This window comes from Acipenser ruthenus, chromosome 2, assembly GCF_902713425.1.
Source record: "Acipenser ruthenus chromosome 2, fAciRut3.2 maternal haplotype, whole genome shotgun sequence".
NCBI lineage: Eukaryota > Metazoa > Chordata > Actinopteri > Acipenseriformes > Acipenseridae > Acipenser > Acipenser ruthenus.
The window spans coordinates 51,877,046-51,896,541 of record NC_081190.1 but is presented as its reverse complement, the minus strand read 5'-3'; the positions used below and the strand labels follow the sequence as shown (position 1 = coordinate 51,896,541).

The following is a 19,496-nucleotide window of genomic DNA, read 5'->3' as shown; positions in this document are numbered from 1 at the left end:
GAACTTTGTAGATCTCTCAAGGTCATTGTTGGCTTCAGAGTGAGATCCCAAACCAGTTTACTACTTGCCCGGCTGCTCAGTTTGGGAGGGTGACCTGATCTGGGTAGTGTCGGGGTGGTATGATGAGAGGGATAATGAGCACCTTTTGACATTTTCTTGTATCCTTCTCCTGCTCTATGCTCTACCACTTTATCCCTGACTTGTTTCGAAAGCTCCTTGGTCTTCATGGTTGCTTTGTTGGATCACTATGTAAGTTGCAGCTTGAAAGTCTTTATATACCTGAGGGAAATTATCTACAAGTTAAACCACTTTGAGTACACACAGGCTGAAACCATTTCACTAATTTCGTGACCTTTCAAACAAATAATTTGCACCTGAGCTGATTTAGGGCTGCAGTAGCAAAGGGGTTGAATACTTATGCAACTGAGATTAATCTGTTTTTCTCTGTAAATCTTAGTTATTTATATTCTATATGCATTTTTTAACTTTATCAATGTGGAGTAATTTATGTAGATTCTACATGTAAAGTCTAATTTGAAAGCATCGTGAAGTACGCTCAGTTGCCAACAAAATGTGAAAACTTTGCAGGGGGGGTGAATACTTCTGAAACCACTGTGTATATATATATATATATACAGTACATATATATATATATATATACAGACGTGCTCAAATTTGTTGGTACCCCCCCCCCCCCACAAAAAACAAAGAATGCACAATTTTCTCTGAAATAACTTGAAACTGACAAAAGTAATTGGCATCCATCATTGTTTATTCCATATTTCATAGAAATCAGACTTTGCTTTTGATTTTTTATTCAACATAATATTGTAAATAATAAAACAAATGAAAATGGCATGGACAAAAATGATGGGACCGCTAACCTAATATTTTGTTGCCCAACCTTTAGAGGCAATCACTGCAATCAAACGTTTTCTGTAGCTCTCAATGAGACTTCTGCACCTGTTAACAGGTAGTTTAGCCCACTCTTCCTGAGCAAACTGCTCCAGCAGTCTCAGGTTTGATGGGTGCCTTCTCCAGACTGCAAGTTTCAGCTCTTTCCATAGATGTTCGATAGGATTCAGATCAGGACTCATAGAAGGCCACTTCAGAATAGTCCAATGTTTTGTTCTTATCCATTTTTGGGTGCTTTTAGCTGTGTGTTTTGGGTCATTATCCTGTTGGAGGACCCATGACCTGCGACTGAGACAGAGCTTTCTGACACTGGGCAGTACATTTCGCTCCAGAATGCCTTGATAGTGTTGAGATTTCATTGTGCCCTGCACAGATTCAAGGCACCCTGTGCCAGGCACAGCAAAGCAGCCCCAAAACATAACCGAGCCTCCTCCATGTTTCACTGTAGGTATGGTGTTCTTTTCTTTGAAAACTTCATTTTTTCGTCTGTGAACATAGAGCTGATGTGACTTGCCAAAAAGCTCCAGTTTTGACTCATTTGTCCAAAGGACATTCTCCCAGAAGGATTGTGGCTTGTCAATATGCATTTTAGCAAATTCCGGTCTGGCTTTTTTATGTTTTTCTGTCAAAAGTGGAGTCCTCCTGGGTCTTCTTCCATGGAGCCCACTTTCGCTCAAAAAGCGACGGATGGTGCGATCAAAAACTGACGTACCTTCACCTTGGAGTTCAGCTTGTATCTCTTTGGCAGTTATCCTTGGTTCTTTTTCTACCATTCGCACTATCCTTCTGTTCAATCTGGGGTCGATTTTCCTCTTGCGGCCGCGCCCAGGGAGGTTGGATATAGTTCCATGGAGCTTAAACTTCTTAATAATATTTGCAACTGTTGTCACAGGAACATCAAGCTGCTTGGAGATGGTCTTGTAGCCTTTACCTTTACCATGCTTGTCTATTATTTTCTTTCTGATCTCCTCGACAACTCTCTCCTTTGCTTTCTCTGGTCCATGTCCAGTGTGGTGCACGAAATGATACCAAACAGCACAGTGACTACTTTTCTCCATTTAAATAGGCTGAATGACTGATTACAAGATTGGAGACATGTGTGATACTAATTAAAGAAACGAATGAGTTTGAAATATCACTATAATTCAATTATTTATTATCTTTTCTAAGGGGTATCAACAAATGTGTCCAGGCCATTTTAGAATATCTTTGTAGAATAAGCAATAATTCATCTCTTTTCACAGCTTCTTTGCTTTATTCTATGACATACCAAAAGCATGCAAGTATACATGATAAAATAGCTTTTAATTTCATCACTTTTCAGGAGGAATGAAGCATTATTTCAATGAGCTGTAAGGGTACCAACAAATTTGAGCACGTCTGTATATAGTTTATCTATTCCATTTATTCACCACGGTCAATTTATTCAGCGCGTCTCAGGTGCGTCAGATCCAATTTATTTTCACATGCACAGTTTATTTTAGACACACTGTTTAAAAGTATTTTCACAGTAAAACAGGTTTAAAAGGCACTGCATATCAATAGGACACTCAGTACTGCATCTCCAGCCCCGCCACACCCCTTGTTCGCTATATTTTTCAAATATCTAAGTACATACCGATAAATCATCTCTTGATCACTTGTTTTTATCACCAACTCCTCAATAATGCGATCCAAGTCGTTATTTTATTATTATAACATCTAAAAAAAGCTCTGCAAATGTCTGTGATATCCTTTGCATGTTGGATGCAGAAGCAGCTATCTTGTCTGTTTATGTCCGTGTTATCTATGTGGTGTCGGGGCTATCAGTATTCATGAGATAGAGAAAAAACGACTAGAGACCTGTCTTTTGCATCTTTATGATGATGTCGGACAGGGTCCCACAATGGACCGGAAAGGGAAAATTGCGATGTCGGACCAGGTCCAATATAGGACCACAAAGGGTTAAAAGCGCCTCATTACCAGATCTAATTGCATTACAACATTATATATTAATATATTATTAATAAAATAACATCAGACAGCGAGTCACCGTGTATTTTTGTAAAATAAATAAATAAATAAATAAACTCATATCAAGAAAACTTCAACCTGTCGCCTTGACTGTAATCTTCAAAATGGCGGATGTGCAGCAAGCAATTTTCTAAAATGTGGGTGGAGAGTACAACTCACGTGACTGATGACCGACCTCAGTATAGACTGTATGAGCGAGAATCTCAGTATATAGTGTATACGTCTCAGTATATAGTGTATGCATTTCAGTATAGAGTGTATACATCTCAGTGTATGCATCTCAGTACAGAGTGTATGCATGACAGTATAGAGTGTATGCATGTCAGTATAGAGTGTATGCATCTCAATATAGAGTGTATGCGAATATCACAGGGTGAATTATGACCCTAACGGCGCCTTTTAGTGAAGCTTACCTATTTACATAATTAAATACTTGCACATGAAGTGATCAGTTTGCCAGTTCCATTTAGATTGATGTAGTGAAAATCGTAATAAAAATATTTAGATGGATTTTCCTGTTTTTTTTGTTTTTTTTTATGTGTCTAGCGATTCCGCATACAATAACATAACGATCTGTACGGACAGATGCGCCTGTGACATAGGCACTAAAAAGCCGTATTATGTTTAACATGGGTCCAAAGGTATTTTAATAATAATAAAAAAAAATACAATTTGTTATTAAATACTGAAAAAAGTGCATATGTTGAAAAAGAAAAAAAAAAACAGCACAAAGTGGTCGCCTGCAGGCGACTAAAATAATATTTACAGTGTCGCTACATGGTCGCTACTGATACTGTATATTATATACCGTAAAACTTCAAATAAGTGCCGGGTCTCAAATAATCGCCTGTCTCCAATACGCGCCAGGTCTGCTGACAAACATTGTAAATAAACGCTGGGTCTCTATTAAACGCCGGGTCTCTATTAAACGCCGGGTCTCTATTAAACGCTGGGTCTCTATTAAACGCTGGGTCTCTATTAAACGCTGGGTCTCTATTAAACGCTGGGTCTCTATTAAACGCCGGGTCTCTGTCATTGCCATTGAAGCTGAGGAAGATGAGGAGGAGCTTGAGCATAATAAACTGCTAATAAATGACGGCGATGAAAGTGACTCTCAGGATTAATACATAATAATAATAGACAACATAATAGGAGTCATAAATAATAATAATAATAATAATAATAATAATAATAATAATAATAATAATAATAGACAACATAATTTAAGGTAGGCCTACATATAATGCATATTTGTTTAATGCAGTTATTACATTTTTAAAAGTTTTTCATCATTTTAAGCATGCTGAAAGTGGGCCAGATACAAACCTCTGTATTTTAACGTGTTTTGTTGTATTAACAATGTATACGTTTGAGATTAAACAATACATTGTTTTTGATGAATACTTATTGCTTTTATTGTTCATTTTTAAAAACATTTTAGTTTGTATTATTATTATTATTATTGTGCTGTAAGAGTACACTAAACTCCTATATTCTGATATCTACAGGGCTGTCTTTTAGTGGATTTAACTGTTATTATTATTATTATTATTATTATTATTATTATTATTATTATTATTATTAACAATGGTAGACCTCAATACAAATTCGTACTTCTGCTTGTTCATTTTGCATACCGTATCCTTGATAACCAGTGTACATAATAATACTTTCTCTTTGTACTTGAGAGTGAACGATACAATGTCATTTTGTTATAAAACAAAACTGTCACTTAGTTCCAACTGACACACAACCTTTTATCAAAGTTGCTGGAATATTTAAATTGAGTTATGATGTTGCTACAAGGTTGTGTGTTAGCAGCTTCTCAATGACAGAATGAAGCTTATGAAGCTAGTGATCTAATAATCGGTCTCAAATAAATCGCTGGTCTCCAATAAGCGCCGGGTCTGCTGGCAAATATTTAAATAAACGCCAGAAGCGGTATATTATGGTATATTAGGGGTTTTAATCGGTTAAAGATTCATCGATTAATCATGCCTGTGGGTGTTGATCGATTTAAAAAAATAATTGATCGATTAATCTAGTCTACACACATGCTGTAGCAAAAAGCACTGCGTGCAGTGTTGCCAACTTAGCGATTTTGTCACTAGATCTAGCGACTTTTGGATTTTCCTAGCGACAAAAACACTGTCAAATCGACTAGAGACAAATCTAGCGACTTTCAACAGGGATTTTCAGAGAAAGAAGTCACCAAATTGTATCATCACAACATAAGTCACAAGCTGCTCAATACACCACACTTCTCTCATCCTGAAGTAGTACAGTGGTGGCTTTCTTCATGTAGTGCAGGTTCCTGCAGTTCTGAACAGACCTGCACAGTTCTGGACAGAATCGTGGAGATGCACGTTCTTCGAGGGGTTCTGCGTGACATCACTCAGCTCCACCCTCATTAATCTGTGCAGATCCTGCACAGCCCAGCGCAGCTTTGAAAAGTTGCTGCAGAGCTGGTTGCGGCTGTGAACCAAAGAGATCCCGAGAGACCTGCTAATCATAATGCAAATAACTACTACAACTGCTGCCCCCTTGCTAACGGAAGCAAACAACATCAATTATTTAAACAAACAATGTACTGAATCAGTGATAAGTGATGTATAATGTTACCATAAAATCACTTACATCAGACTAACTCTGTACAGGTAGATAAATCAGACAGGTATAAACAGAACGTTTAAAAATGATCAGCCATCATTAATACATTTAATATTGTTTATATTGATGTTTTCACTGGTTAAGCGATTCCAAGAGGAGTGGTAAGCTATCTAGCAACATTTCTGGTGACTTCAGAATGTCTAAATAGCTACATCTAGCAACTTTGTGTGGTTTCTCTAGCGACTTCCTGCTTTGTGGAGTTGACAATACTGAGTGCGTGAGAAAGAAATCTAGAAAGATGGCGGAGAGTACTTCAAAAGACGATGGCAAATGGGTTACAGGGAGATGTACCCAACATTGTTCAGAACAGTGATTTTCAGATGTTATTCAGGGGGCGCCAAGACCTGACTGGAAAATACACTTTTTCTGACTTCCTGGGGATTGTAAAAGCTCCACAGCAAATGGCAGACTCAGTGGGTCTCCAGGATGATTGACTCTATGAACTATCCAGGCAGTGATCACGTTTAATCTGACCAACCCCTGTCCACAGAGCTTGTGTTGTTTCAGACCTTTTGTAGCTCAGCACCTCTATCACCCAGCCCTCTGTCATTTGAAAGTATAGCTTCGGCGGGTTTTAATGTCAGATACATTTTGTTCACAAATAAAATAAAATAAAAATCTTGATTTAGATACAGCTTCAGTTCATAAATAGGAATGTAGAAAACAAGCAAATGCAACATTTTATTAAACAAATCTTTAATCAAATCTTTACTAAAGTTATAATAATAAAAAAAAAGCTGGACAAACATTACAATTACTAGTCGTAATTGCATTAACATTATTCACAGGTATATTGTAATAACAATACTGTAATAATAATAGTAACATCAGTTTCATTTACAGGGTTTTGCTGCGAAACAATTAAATGGGCTTTTAAATCCTCCACGTCCTTACTTTCTTAAGTGGAATGAAGAACAAGAAAACGAGAGCGCAACATTTAAGTGACTAGTTTTTTGTATTTGTGTTAATACAATTACGAATAGTGATTATAATAAGGTGTATCCATCTTAAGTATATATTATAATTTCATTTTACTGTTTATTAGAAGGGGGTAGGAAAAAAAATATCTCTGAAGTGGGGCACAGCAAAAAAAAAGTTTGGGAACCACTGGCTCAGAAGGAAGGAAAACAGACAACTTGCAAGATTTGCTGTTCGTGGCTTTCCTTTCACGGCAGTATTACGAGTTTACCTTATCATCTGAGTTGCAAGTAAGTTGATTTTTCTTTTAAACAATGTATTCTATTAGTTTAAATCTGTACCATGGCAGTACATTTACAGCTCTAGCCTAAGTCTCAGTCTTAACTAAATTAAACTAAAATAAAATAGCACTCAATTAAATAAATTACATGTTAGTTTAAAGTTTATACAAAAAACGGCCCGACAGATCCAACACAGTATTGGTTGTATAACAGCTGCTAACTTACAGTAATGCATGGCACAGTATTGTATGCATTATATTAAAAGACTTGCTTTGGCTAACTTCAGATTACATGCAAGTTAACATTTTCATTTATTGACTATTTATTCACTACAATTGCATATTATAGCAAACGGGTGTGATTAATCAATTAATTAATTGTCCAGTTTGGGTGATTAATCGATTAAAAGAAAATGCCAAAATTAAAACTCCTTATATATATATATACAGTACTGTGCAAAAGTTTTAGGCAGGTGTAAAGTAAGAATGCTTTCAAAAATAGACATGTTAATAGATTATATTTATCAATTAACTAAATGCAAAGTGAGTGAACAAAAGAAAAATCTAAATCAAATCCATATTTGGTGTGACCACCCTTTGCCTTCAAATGAATAAAACTGGGTGAGGAACAGCCAAACTCAGCTAACAAGGTGAGGTTGCTGAAAACAGTTTACTGTCAAAAGTCATACACCATGGCAAGACTGAGCACAGCAACAAGACACAAGGTAGTTATACTGCATCAGCAAGGTCTCTCCCAGGCAGAAATTTCAAGGCAGACAGGGGTTTCCAGATTTGCTGTCCAAGCTCTTTTGATGAAGCACAAAGAAACGGGCAACGTTGAGTACCGTAGACGCAGTGGTCGGCCAAGGAAACTTACTGCAGCAGATGAAAGACACATCATGCTTACTTCCCTTCGCAATCAGAAGATGTCCAGCAGTGCCATCAGCTCAGAATTGGCAGAAAACAATTCTGGTACACCCATCTACTGTCCGGAGAAGTCTGGTCAGAAGTGGCCTTCATGGAAGACTTGCGGCCAAAAAGCCATACCTCCGACGTGGAAACAAGGCCAAGCGACTCAACTATGCATGAAAACACAGGAACTGGGGTGCAGAAAAATGGCAGCAGGTGCTCTGGACTGATGAGTCAAAATTTGAAATATTTGGCTGTAGCAGAAGGCAGTTTGTTTGCCGAAGGGCTGGAGAGCGGTACACGAATGAGTGTCTGCAGGCAACACTGAAGCATGGTGGAGGTTCCTTGCAAGTTTGGGGCTGCATTTCTGCAAATGGAGTTGGGGATTTGGTCAGAATTAATGGTCTCCTCAATGCTGAGAAGTACAGGCAGATACTTATCCATCATGCAATACCATCAGGGCGGCATCTGATTGGCCCCAAATTTATTCTGCAGCATGACAACGACCCCAAACATACAGCAAAAGTCATTAAGAACTATCTTCAGCGTAAAGAAGAACAAGGAGTCCTGGAAGTGATGGTATGGCCCCCACAGAGCCCTGATCTCAACATCATCGAGTCTGTCTGGGATTACATGAAGAGAGAGAAGCAACTGAGGCTGCCTAAATCCACAGAAGAACTGTGGTTAGTTCTCCAAGATGTTTGGGCCAACCTACCTGCCGAGTTCCTTCAAAAACTGTGTGCAAGTGTACCTAGAAGAATTGATGCTGTTTTGAAGGCAAAGGGTGGTCACACCAAATATTGATTTGATGTAGATTTTTCTTCTGTTCACTCACTTTGCATTTTGTTAATTGATAAATATAAACTATTAACCAGGGGTGTAGTGGAGCCGGAGCGGGGCGGAGCGGCGCTCCGGCACTTTTTCAATCCATGTTTTTCAATTGCAAATGTTCACATTTATAAATACATATATTTAAAATATTTTCGTGTTCGAATTTTGTCTAAACACTTGTAGTAAGCATTGCCTGCGGCTCTGTGCCAGCTGTGCGAATTTGCGACAGACAGACAGCTAGCTATACGTTTAATAAAGACAAGCTGTCGGCTAAAACATCAAGTAATCTGAAAAACGATGTCACCACAATAAGCAGCACAGTTGCTGCTTTTGATTGGTCCATTATTATGCCATTAAAATATGCTGTCATTCCAGTTTTTTTTTTTTAGCAAATCAATTTTGAAAGTGATGTTGCTGACAACCAATCAGAGAAGGAGGCGGTTCGTTCCTTGGCCGTAACTGAGGTGATGATATTAGTAACGGTATTAATAATAATAAAAAACAACTCGCAAATCAAAAATGTCTGGTCTCGGAGGTAGTAAACGAACTCGTCAAGAGACTTTGATACAATATTTTGGCAATAGTAGTAAAAAACAGAAGATCGTTTGTTGTACGGCAGAAGCAGAACCTACAGTGGAACCAGAACCTACAGCAGTTGAAGAAAAAAGCGCGGAGAAACAGCCATGGCCAAACATCTGGAGTTCTGAGGTATGGGAAGAAAAGAAACAACTTTACACTTTCCTTGACTGTGCGGATGGTAATCTGGGCTGTCGTGTTTGTAGACGTGTTTCTGCGCTGTCAGTTTTGAAAAGTCAGGGTGTTTCTCTGTCTTCTGAGTGGAAAAATTACAGTGTTGGGTACAATGGAAAAACTCGAGAGCAACAGCTACGATCTTTGAGAAAAAAGATAGCTGAACACAAGAAATCCAGCGCTCATAACAAGGCCACTGCATTGTTACAGCAGAACACAGAGGACATTATTGGGAAATGTGTTGACAGTGCAAAAAGGCGAGATCACGAAACTACCTGTAAAATATTTTCTACTGCTTACTACCTTGCAAAACAAAATCGACCCTATTCTGATCATCAGGCCTTACTGGAACTGCAAGAAATAAATGGTGTTAATGTGGGAACTGGTCTTCATTCCAGATACAGCGCCACTCAAATTATCAACCACGTTTCTGATGAAATGGTCAAAAAGGCCTGTGAGAGAATAATACACATCGATGGAAAAATTGCTGTGTTAATTGATGAATCAACAGCTCTGAATGGTTCCCCAGCACTTATTGTGCATCTCAAATGCGAGACAGACAAGACACGTGACCCTCACTTCATGTTTTTGGAGTTAGTTGAACTTTTTGATCAGTCAGCTGAGTCCATAGTGTTAGCGCTTACTAAGTGTCTTCAAAAACACGGGTTTGACCATGCATACTTACAGAAGAATCTTGTTGCATTTGCAAGTGACGGTGCAAGTGTAATGCTTGGGAAAAAATCTGGTGTGGCAAAACGAATTTCAGACATGTACCCCAACATTGTTGTCTGGCACTGTCTAAATCACAGACTCGAACTTGCAGTTGCCGATAGTGTTTCTGAGACTACTGGCATGAACCATTTTCATTCTTTCATGGACAAGCTATACTCAGTCTACAGTAGATCAGCACTAAATCAGCAAGAACTCCGAAATTGTGCGAAGGAACTGGATGCTGTCTTGAGGAAAATTGGTCGTGTACTGGATGTGAGATGGGTTTCCAGTTCGTTCAGGACTGTCTCCGCTGTGTGGGAAAGTTTTGAAGTTCTGTCGACTCATTTTAAAGCTGCCGTAAGCTCTAAGCGGACTTCTGCTGAAAGAGCGACATACAGCGGTCTACTGAAAAGGCTGTGCTCGCCAGAATTTCTCATTGACCTCGGAGTTATGTACGATGCCTTATACGAACTTTCACTGCTGTCAGAGATTCTCCAGAAACGGACTACTACATTGGTTTATGCAGATAAAATGGCACGTAGAACAGTAAGGATTTTTGAATCCATGAATGAGAATGTAGGTACAAAGACTCTTGAAGCGCAGATAGCTGCCATGGAAGGAACATTTAAATCTACAGTGCTGACGTCGAATCCCAAACATGTAAAAATAAATCATAAACAATTCCTTACCAAACTCGCCAATCATATGAAAGAACGACTTTTTACAACCACTGCATCAAATGAGAAGGTATGTTCATAAACCTTGTACAGATTTTTTTAATTTTAATAGCTAGCCTAATTGTTTGCAATTAACGAGCAGAGGGGGGCGTTAATTTCAGTTTCATGTGTAGTATAAAACTGCAACTGAGAAGTATATACAAATAAATTATAAACATCTGCACTCCTGTCAGTCTCATCGCAGGTGCATAGACTAATGTAAATATAAGAATAGAAAAACACTCCCGCACAGTATATGTATTCTGCAAAATCTCACTTTTATTATTTACTTTATTTAATCCTACTCAAAACTACAAAACGCATATATATATATATATATATATATATATATATATATATATATATATATATATATATATATATATATATACACAGTTAAGGTTTCGAAAATACATTTTAGAAATGCTACCATTAATTTCAAATAGCTTATTCTTTCAGGCTTCTTCCGAGGTGAATTGCCAAAAATATGAAAGTCTTCTTTCTGAGCTCTTGGTCCTGGATCCACACCACTGGCCTGCAGAACTACCCCAGGGTTATGGCGAAAATGAAGTTGAAAGATTGTGTCGGCGCTTTCAGCTAAATGAACGTATTATCAAAAATGCATTTCGAGATTTTAAGGAGAACAACGGAAGAATTCCAGATGATTTAGCTCCACTTATTAACTGCACACGTGTGATCCCGTGCAGTACTGCTGAATGTGAAAGGGGATTCAGCCAAATGAACTTAATTATAACTGATCAGCGTTCCAAAATTTTAATCAAACATGCTTCAGCCTTAATGTTTATCAAGCTTCATGGACCCCCTTTGAGACAGTGGAATCCAAGCCCTTATGTGACCACTTGGTTGCGACACAATCATCGATCCGCAGATGACAGCCGTACACGGGTGGCAGCTCCAATTTCCAGCGACTCCCCTGACGCTCTGTGGCAGTTCCTATAGTTGACTAAAAACAACCTGTGATTGGTAAGTGCAACTTTTAATTTTCTATAGAGAGGGGAGATTTTACAGAAATTTGTTAAGTAAAATATGTGTTATATTATTATTAAAAAAACCCCGATTAAATCGCGTTAAATGGAAAGTGGGCGTAACTGTTAATACCTCGTTAACTATTTAATTGATTCTCATTGGGACCGCTCCGCTACTTTTTTTTTTACCACTACACCACTGCTATTAACATGTCTATTTTTGAAAGCATTCTTACTTTACAGCATTTTTTCACACCTGCCTAAAACTTTTGCACAGTACTGTATATATATATATATATATATATATATATATATATATATATATATATATATATATATGTACGTACACACAGTAAATCTGGACTGGAGAGGAGGGCTATAGTGGAAAATTATTGGCCCGAGTGAAGACTATTGTTACCGACAGGGGGCTATAATGCACTATGGCCAAGTCTGCAATAAATATTTAATATATGAACCAGTCCAGAAAATAAGTGAGACAAGGTTGGATAGTAAATATGACTTTATATATTTTGTTTAAATATAGCTGATTCAGCATAAGTAAATAAATAAATAACAGAAATAAATAACAGAACATGTTTTTGAAGTTCATACCGCATAGAAATCTTTTTGGCATACAGCTGTCTGCCTGGCTTGCTGACTGCAGCATAATACAGTTTAGATCCCAGGTTACATGCAGGCAACATAGAAGAAGGGGTGGCGCAGTCAAAAAAAATTGAGAATCACTGACATACAGTATAAGGCAGTTTTAGTGTTGGGTGTTGGCGGGTGGCTTATACAGACAACCTTGAAACATCTGAACAGTTTGAATGGACCCTAAGGTAACTCCTGCCAGTTTGAGATCATTGTCAAAAACAATAAAAGTTTTAATCCGTTAAACCCATATTGTAATTAATCATGCAGCACTCTCACCAGATGTTTGTCAGTTCAGGCTAACTCACTGTTCAGTAATTGGCAACGACCAGTTATGTTTATTGTACATTAATATCCTGCTGTCTCAAGGTTATCTTCTTGTATTATGTTATTAATACCAGCTTTAAATGTATCAAGTCCATATTAACATTTATTGTATTTTGGGGGTATTCATATATCAAGGCATTGAGATTTTGACACAGTACAGTTAAAAAGCACCACATACAGTATATAAAGCCCCTCTTCAGGCTTGCTGATCAGAGTTAATAATGAATGATTATAATAATCCTCTAAGCCTCCATTAGAGAATTATCAATATACTGTGTGATTTATTAGTAGAAGCTGGTTATCTTGAGGCAATTGCTTAAGTAGATTTAGTCATTTTTGATCACTGAAGTCATGTTGCCAAGGAAACAGTTTCCTGTGTGCCTATACTGGTGCAACGCATCTATTTGAGAGTAGCCTCTAATTGGCCATGGTTAAATCATTGATGCACCACCACTTGGGTTATATATATACACAGGAAAACCTGCCAAGAGCAGCCACTCATGGGAGTAATCAAAAGTAGTCACTTGTAAGAGGTGGTCTCTCTTCAAATGTTCAAAGATGTAAAACGGGCACTTTTACGATGTACAGAAAGGCTACTGTTGTTACTGATATTTCATGTTAAATTGTAATTGCCTGCCTCTAAATGCATCCCACTACATCTATCTTGGTTTTTTAAAATTAACTTTACATAGACTACTGTACCGCATTTAACATCTCTTGGTAGGTTTATTAACATGTATGTTAATCAAATGAAGAGAAAATTCAGTACTAATGCAAGTGCTTATTTTATAGACTGTGAAGCCAAAAGAAAAATTATAGTTATTATCAAAAAGACCAAAATGTTCTTGAAAAAATGTGTCTGGTTATAGTCTACAGTACCTATATTTATTTGAAACGTAACTTAGACCTCGTTCATACTACTGTGCTGGCCCAAGGCGACCTCAGGGGTACATACTGCACCGCATATTTAGGTTTGCAACCCCCTTCACATTTGCGCATTCACATATGTGACAGAAAAGCAGGCCTAAAATGTGGTGAATTGCTTGTTTTCTTTTTTAATGGAATGATAGCCTGCACTCAGAATGGAAGAGCTACCGGGATATATAGTAATCCTTGATTTGTAGCAGATGTTTCTTATTTAATATATAGCAGCTGGCTCATTAATATAGTACGGTAGCAATGTTCTGGTATATATTAAATATATATTATTATTGACTATTTTGACTTAATGTTGTGGTGTGTAACAAGGTGATGGTCCGAGCTTACCCCCACCACAATCACATTATTCTCGTAAGAACACGGAGGTATTTAGAACACAGGAAAAAGCAACCCAAACCAGCTCATCCGGAACTCCGCTGCTCACCTGGTTTTCTCTCTGCCTCGCTTCTCCCACGCAACTCCACTGCTCCGCTCACTCCACTGGCTCCCGATCACCGCTCGCATCCAGTTCAAGACTCTTGTACTCGCCTACAGATGCCTTGACCAGACTGCACCCAGCTACCTCTAGACCCTCATCTCTCCCTACACCCCCACTCGACCTCTCCGCTCCTCCTGCACTAGATGTCAGGACTGCCCAGTCCCTGACCACCTTCCGGCACCTCCTCAAGACTCACCTCTTCAGACAGCACCTGTAGAAATCCTTTTTTTCCCTCTGGACACATATCGCTCTTCCTTAAATGCACTTTACTTGCGCTTATCTGCCCCCTATTTTACTGCATTTAATCCTGTACTTTAGAGTACTTCTGTAATCTGTCACAAGTGTTATTTGATCTGTAGTATTTTGTATTTAATTATATCCTGATGTAACTATCACTGACACTGTTATCTGCGCCGGTATTGAATCGTATTTTGTCATATACTTGTACTTGCTAGAACCAAAGTCATTGTATTTTTATCTTGTTCTTAATTGTATTATTACTTGTACTGTGATTCTTGAAATGTATTTTTGTTTACGACTGTAAGTCGCCCTGGATAAGGGTGTCTGCTAATAAATAAATAATAATAATAATAATAATAATAATAATAACTTGCTAATGTTCACAGGTATAAATATTTATCTTTGTAATGGATACTTCACTCAGATTGCAAGGACTGACATTCACAAGACAAGCTCAAGACTGACCACCTAATACGACTACTCCCTCCTAAGGAAAGACACAGCATTAAATAATAATTAATTAATTTTTAAATAACTGGTTACACCTGGAATCATTTTATACAAAAATAAACTATATTATTTAACATTCATTCCATTTCAATAAACATTCATACACATTTACATTACATACCGTCTTTGTTTACAAACATGACCGTTAAACTATTCTGTTGTTTACATCATTATTATTATTATCATTGTCATTATTATTCTCTAGTCCCTAACCATTACCAGTAAAGACTGAACATTAGCATTACCCCTTCCCTTGGAAGATTACCGAACATATCGCTATAACAAAACCCTTGTTCCACATGTAGCTATGGCAACTTCATTAAGGGAAGCGCCCTAATCTATATACATAAACAGTCATATATCAAATACACGTTGCTCAACAACATGCACGACACATAATAAACAACGGCTCTATCGCCAGTAGAATAACATTAACAATAAAAATCACAATAACAGGCATTGAAATATTACAGTGAAAATACAAATTGTTATTTTAAATTCTAAGCAAGTTACAACTTGACATTAATCAGTAAAACAAACTTACTTTTTTTGTTCAAATATTACAAATAGTGCCCTGTTGTAAAAAAAAAAAAATTAAAAAAATATTCATGTTAGTTCAACTCAGAGTTACTCTTCGTCATCCAAGTGTAATCTACAGCCTTGCTGCATGAAATATAAAATCGCACATTACCATCGACGTGAAATTCATCCTTGCCAAACTCATTGATCCGATCTTTAGGGGTGATTGTTATTGTTTTCGGCATCTTTGAACAGCTCTTGATACTGACTGAAATAAACTGAAGCCTCAATCAACACTGAACTTTAATACCAGAAGCAGTTTTATTAGACAGGTATGTTTACATACATTTAAAGCAAAGTGTTGCCTGTGTTAATGTTTATATATGGTACGTGTTTTGATTTGGTTATTATCAAACAAACAAAAAAGCCTTGCTTGTTCCTCCCCAAATGTAAAACAAACAAATCTCCATAATAGAAAATCCATCATAGAAAATCCACGTTTTTTCTTGTTATTCCGCAACAAACTGATTCCTATGATCCCTGCTACTGAGCTACATAATCAAATTGGTAATGTGTTACAAAAAGCCGGGCCTAGTCTGCTTTGTGTTCATGTATATGTAAAGGCCGGCCCTGGTCCTGGATTGCAGGCCCTGGGCCACATCAAAACAGTGGCCCTGAGGCAGCCCTGGGTCACCTTAAATCGCAAGTGTGTGTGTCTTATTCTTGTCTGTGTCTGCGATGATAGGAGAATTTTTACCACTTTTTCCAAATATTAAGAGTTAAAGTAGTTTTGAAAACTATGTTGTATCATATTCAATTCTTCAGGCACAGAAATTATTTTTTCTGGGAGTTCAGAGGCAGTAATGCAGAAACTGTAACGAGCAAAATAATTTTTTTTTCGCTGTAAACTTCAAAGAAACACAGACTTGTAAGCGTAGCGCAGTTTCTCCTACAGGTTTGTTTCTATGAATGGGAGTAAGAAAATACAGTCGCTGGTCGTGGCCTCTGCAAGTAGTCTCTAAGACAGGTTTTACTCTGTGTGTGTGTGTGTGTATATATATATATATATATATATATATATATATATATATATATATATATATATATATTTATATATATATATATATATATGTATACAATGCCTATAGAAAGTCTACACCCCCTTTCAAAATATTCACCTTTTGTTGCCTTATAGCCTGGAATTAAAATGCATTAAAATCTTTTTTTTTCATTTATCTACACATCCTACCCCACAACTTCCAAGTGAAAAAAATATTCTAGAAATTTGTGGCATGACTTGAAGATTGCTGTCCATCAATGCTCCCCAAGGAACTTGACAGAACTTAAACAGTTTTGTAAAGAAGAGTTGGTAGAGACCTATCCCAATAGACTCACAGCTGTAGTTGCTGCCAAAGGTGCTTCCACCAAATATTAACTCAGGGGGATGGAGACTTATCCAATTATGATCTTTCAGTTCTTTTATTACTTTATTACTCACACCATTCTCATGGTCACCTAATTGAATAGGTATGTCAATTGTTGTGCATTTCAATGAATGATCAACCAAATTCAACCATATTGTGTTCCAAAAATCAAAAAGTATAACTCACCTGCTAAACAAATGTAATGTATTATATTGCACACAGTGCTTGTCCTTTCTCTTCTTGTATAATGCTGAAAGCTTAGCATTTAGCAGAAACACTACCATTAAGCATTTTTATACAGGTATCCTTTGTACAATTGAATCCCTTTTTTTCTTCCTGAAAACATGATGGGATGGCCAGTGAAAAGCAAAACATTTGCCCCAGTCTGTGAAGCTAAATGGTTCTAAAATGGACATAATGTTTGCCATGCACTTAACTCAGAACATAGATGCCATTGTGTTTAATGTAGTGATTTTACCAGTCCTGCTGTGCAAGGGACACAGTTACTGGGTACTTAAAGCACTCAGTGTAGGTGAATATGATTGAGCACACGCTTTTTTAAAGGTGGAAATAATTAAATGAAATAATCATTTTATCTAATGAAAACAATTAAGAACATTTCACAATTAACATGTTTATGTCTTAATTTGGAAACTGCTGTGTTGTACTCATTCATTACAATATTAGCAAACCTCTCCATCATTCCAAGATTATTGCAGATGTTGGTTGACGACAGTAGTTTACACTGAAGTGAAGATAGAGCACTGTGGTTTAAAAATAGTTAAAATAGTTAATAGCCAACAGCTTTTTTAAAAGCTACTGCAGCATAAGTCAAGTAAAAATGCAGGATAACTTTTAAATAAGTAAATGCACACAACACATGCACACAGCATTAAATTTAGATTTTTTTTCTCTCTCAATCACTTGTACGTCACAACAGAGGACTGTACTTTATACCTTATTGTATGTAGTTACAATATTATTTTACGTAGCTGCAGTGTAGAATTCTAGCTAAATTAATGGTTTTCTTATTAAAAACACTGTATGTTGTGTATTTATGCAGTATATCCAGGGGTTCACATAAGTGGCGCATGCTCACCAATAAAAAAAAAGCAGACTTTCATATTGTTTTTAAGAAGCAAATTTTTTACAGGAAAGCATTTTTCATATAGGCAGCGATGGTGCATATTATCTGTCTGTGACCCACCTGCCTAACCTCACGATTTTCTATTGAGTCTCATTGTCTCTGGGATCTGTCAACGATTTCGGGGTAACTGAGATTATTATTATTATTATTATTATTATTATTATTATTATTATTATTATTAATTTCTTAGCAGACACCCTTATCCAGGGCGACTTACCGTCGTAAACAAATACATTTCAAGAATCACAGTACAATTATTAATACAATTAAGAGCAAGATAAAATGCAATGACTTCATTTCTAGTAAGTACAAGTATATTACAAAATATGAATCAATATCAGAGCAGATAACAGTGTCAGTGATAGTTACATCAGGATACGATTAAATGCAAAATACTACAGATTGAATAACACTAGTGGCAGATTACAGTACTCTGTAAAGTACAGGATTAAATGCAGTAAAACAGGGAGCAGATAAGTGCAAATAAAGCGCATTAAGGAAAAGCGATAAAGTGTCCAGAGGGAAAAGAGGAGTTCTACAGGTGTTGTCTGAAGAGGTGAGTCTTGAGGAGGTGTCGGAAGGTGGTCAGGGACTGGGCAGTCCTGACATCTATAGGAAGGTCATTCCACCTCTACGGGGCGACGGTGGAAAAGGAGCGGGCTCTGGAGGCAGGGGAGCGTAGAGGAGGTACAGCCAGTCTTCTAGTTCAGGCGGAGCGGAGAGGTTGAGTGGGGGTGTAGGGAGAGATGAGGGTCTGGAGGTAGCTGGGTGCAGTCTGGTCAAGGCATCTGTAGGCTAGTACAAGAGTCTTGAACTGGATGCGAGCGGTGATCGGGACCAAGTGGAGTGAGCGGAGCAGTGGAGTTGCATGGGAGAAGCAAGGCAGAGAGAACACCAGGCGAGCAGCAGAGTTCTGGATGAGCTGGAGCGGATGGGTGGCAGACACAGGGAGGCCAGCCAGGAGGGAGTTGCAGTAGTCTAGGTGGGAGAGTACCAGGGCCTGGACAAGGAGCTGGGTGGCGTAGTTGGTGAGGAAGGGTCGGATTCTTCATGTGTTGCTCAGGAAGAATCGGCAGGTGCGTGCCAGAGTGGAGATGTGCTGGGAATACGAGAGGCAGGGGTCCAGGGTGACTCCGAGGTTCTTAGCTGAGGAGGAGGAGGAGGGAAAGAAAAGGAGGTCAGATTTAGAGAGGTTGAGTTTGAGGTGATGCGAGTGCATCCAGGAGGAGATAGCAGACAGACAGGTAGACATACGGGAGGGGATGGTGGAGTCAGAGGGAGGGAAGGAGAGGAAAATCTGAGCATCATCAGCATAGAAATGGTATGAGAAACCATAGGATGCGATGAGGGGCCCAGGGAGCGGGTGTAGAGAGAGAACAGGAGAGGACCCAGGACTGACCCTTGGGGACTCCTGTTGAGAGAGGGCGAGGTGTGGAGGTTGCTCCGCGCCAGGTTACCTGGCAGCAGTGTGGAGTAGTGGTTAGGGCTCTGGACTCTTGACCGGAGAGTCGTGAGTTCAGTCCCTGGTGGGGGACACTGCTGCTGTACCCTTGAGCAAGGTA

At 38.1% G+C, this 19,496-nt stretch overlaps 2 protein-coding genes across 4 annotated transcripts in view; both read left to right on the top strand.

The window, feature by feature from the left end:
• The window catches only part of LOC117409687 (serine-rich coiled-coil domain-containing protein 1-like), a 667,826-nt gene that overhangs the window by 476,742 nt on the left and 171,588 nt on the right, over positions 1–19,496 (top strand). The gene's annotated exons all lie outside the window — the stretch shown is intronic.
• Positions 8,586–11,890, top strand: LOC131699648 (E3 SUMO-protein ligase KIAA1586-like). Its single transcript, XM_058996879.1, has 2 exons — positions 8,586–10,744; positions 11,173–11,890. The coding sequence occupies exons 1-2, from the start codon at positions 9,056–9,058 to the stop codon at positions 11,671–11,673; spliced, it is 2,190 nt and encodes a 729-aa protein (XP_058852862.1). The 5' UTR covers positions 8,586–9,055; the 3' UTR covers positions 11,674–11,890.

Bases quoted from the DNA above. Each gene is read 5' to 3' on its own strand.
- LOC131699648 (XM_058996879.1), top strand. From the start codon at position 9,056: ATGTCTGGTCTCGGAGGTAGTAAACGAACTCGTCAAGAGACTTTGATA. The intron at 10,745-11,172 runs GTATGTTCATAA...TTATTCTTTCAG, and splicing joins CCACTGCATCAAATGAGAAG to GCTTCTTCCGAGGTGAATTG.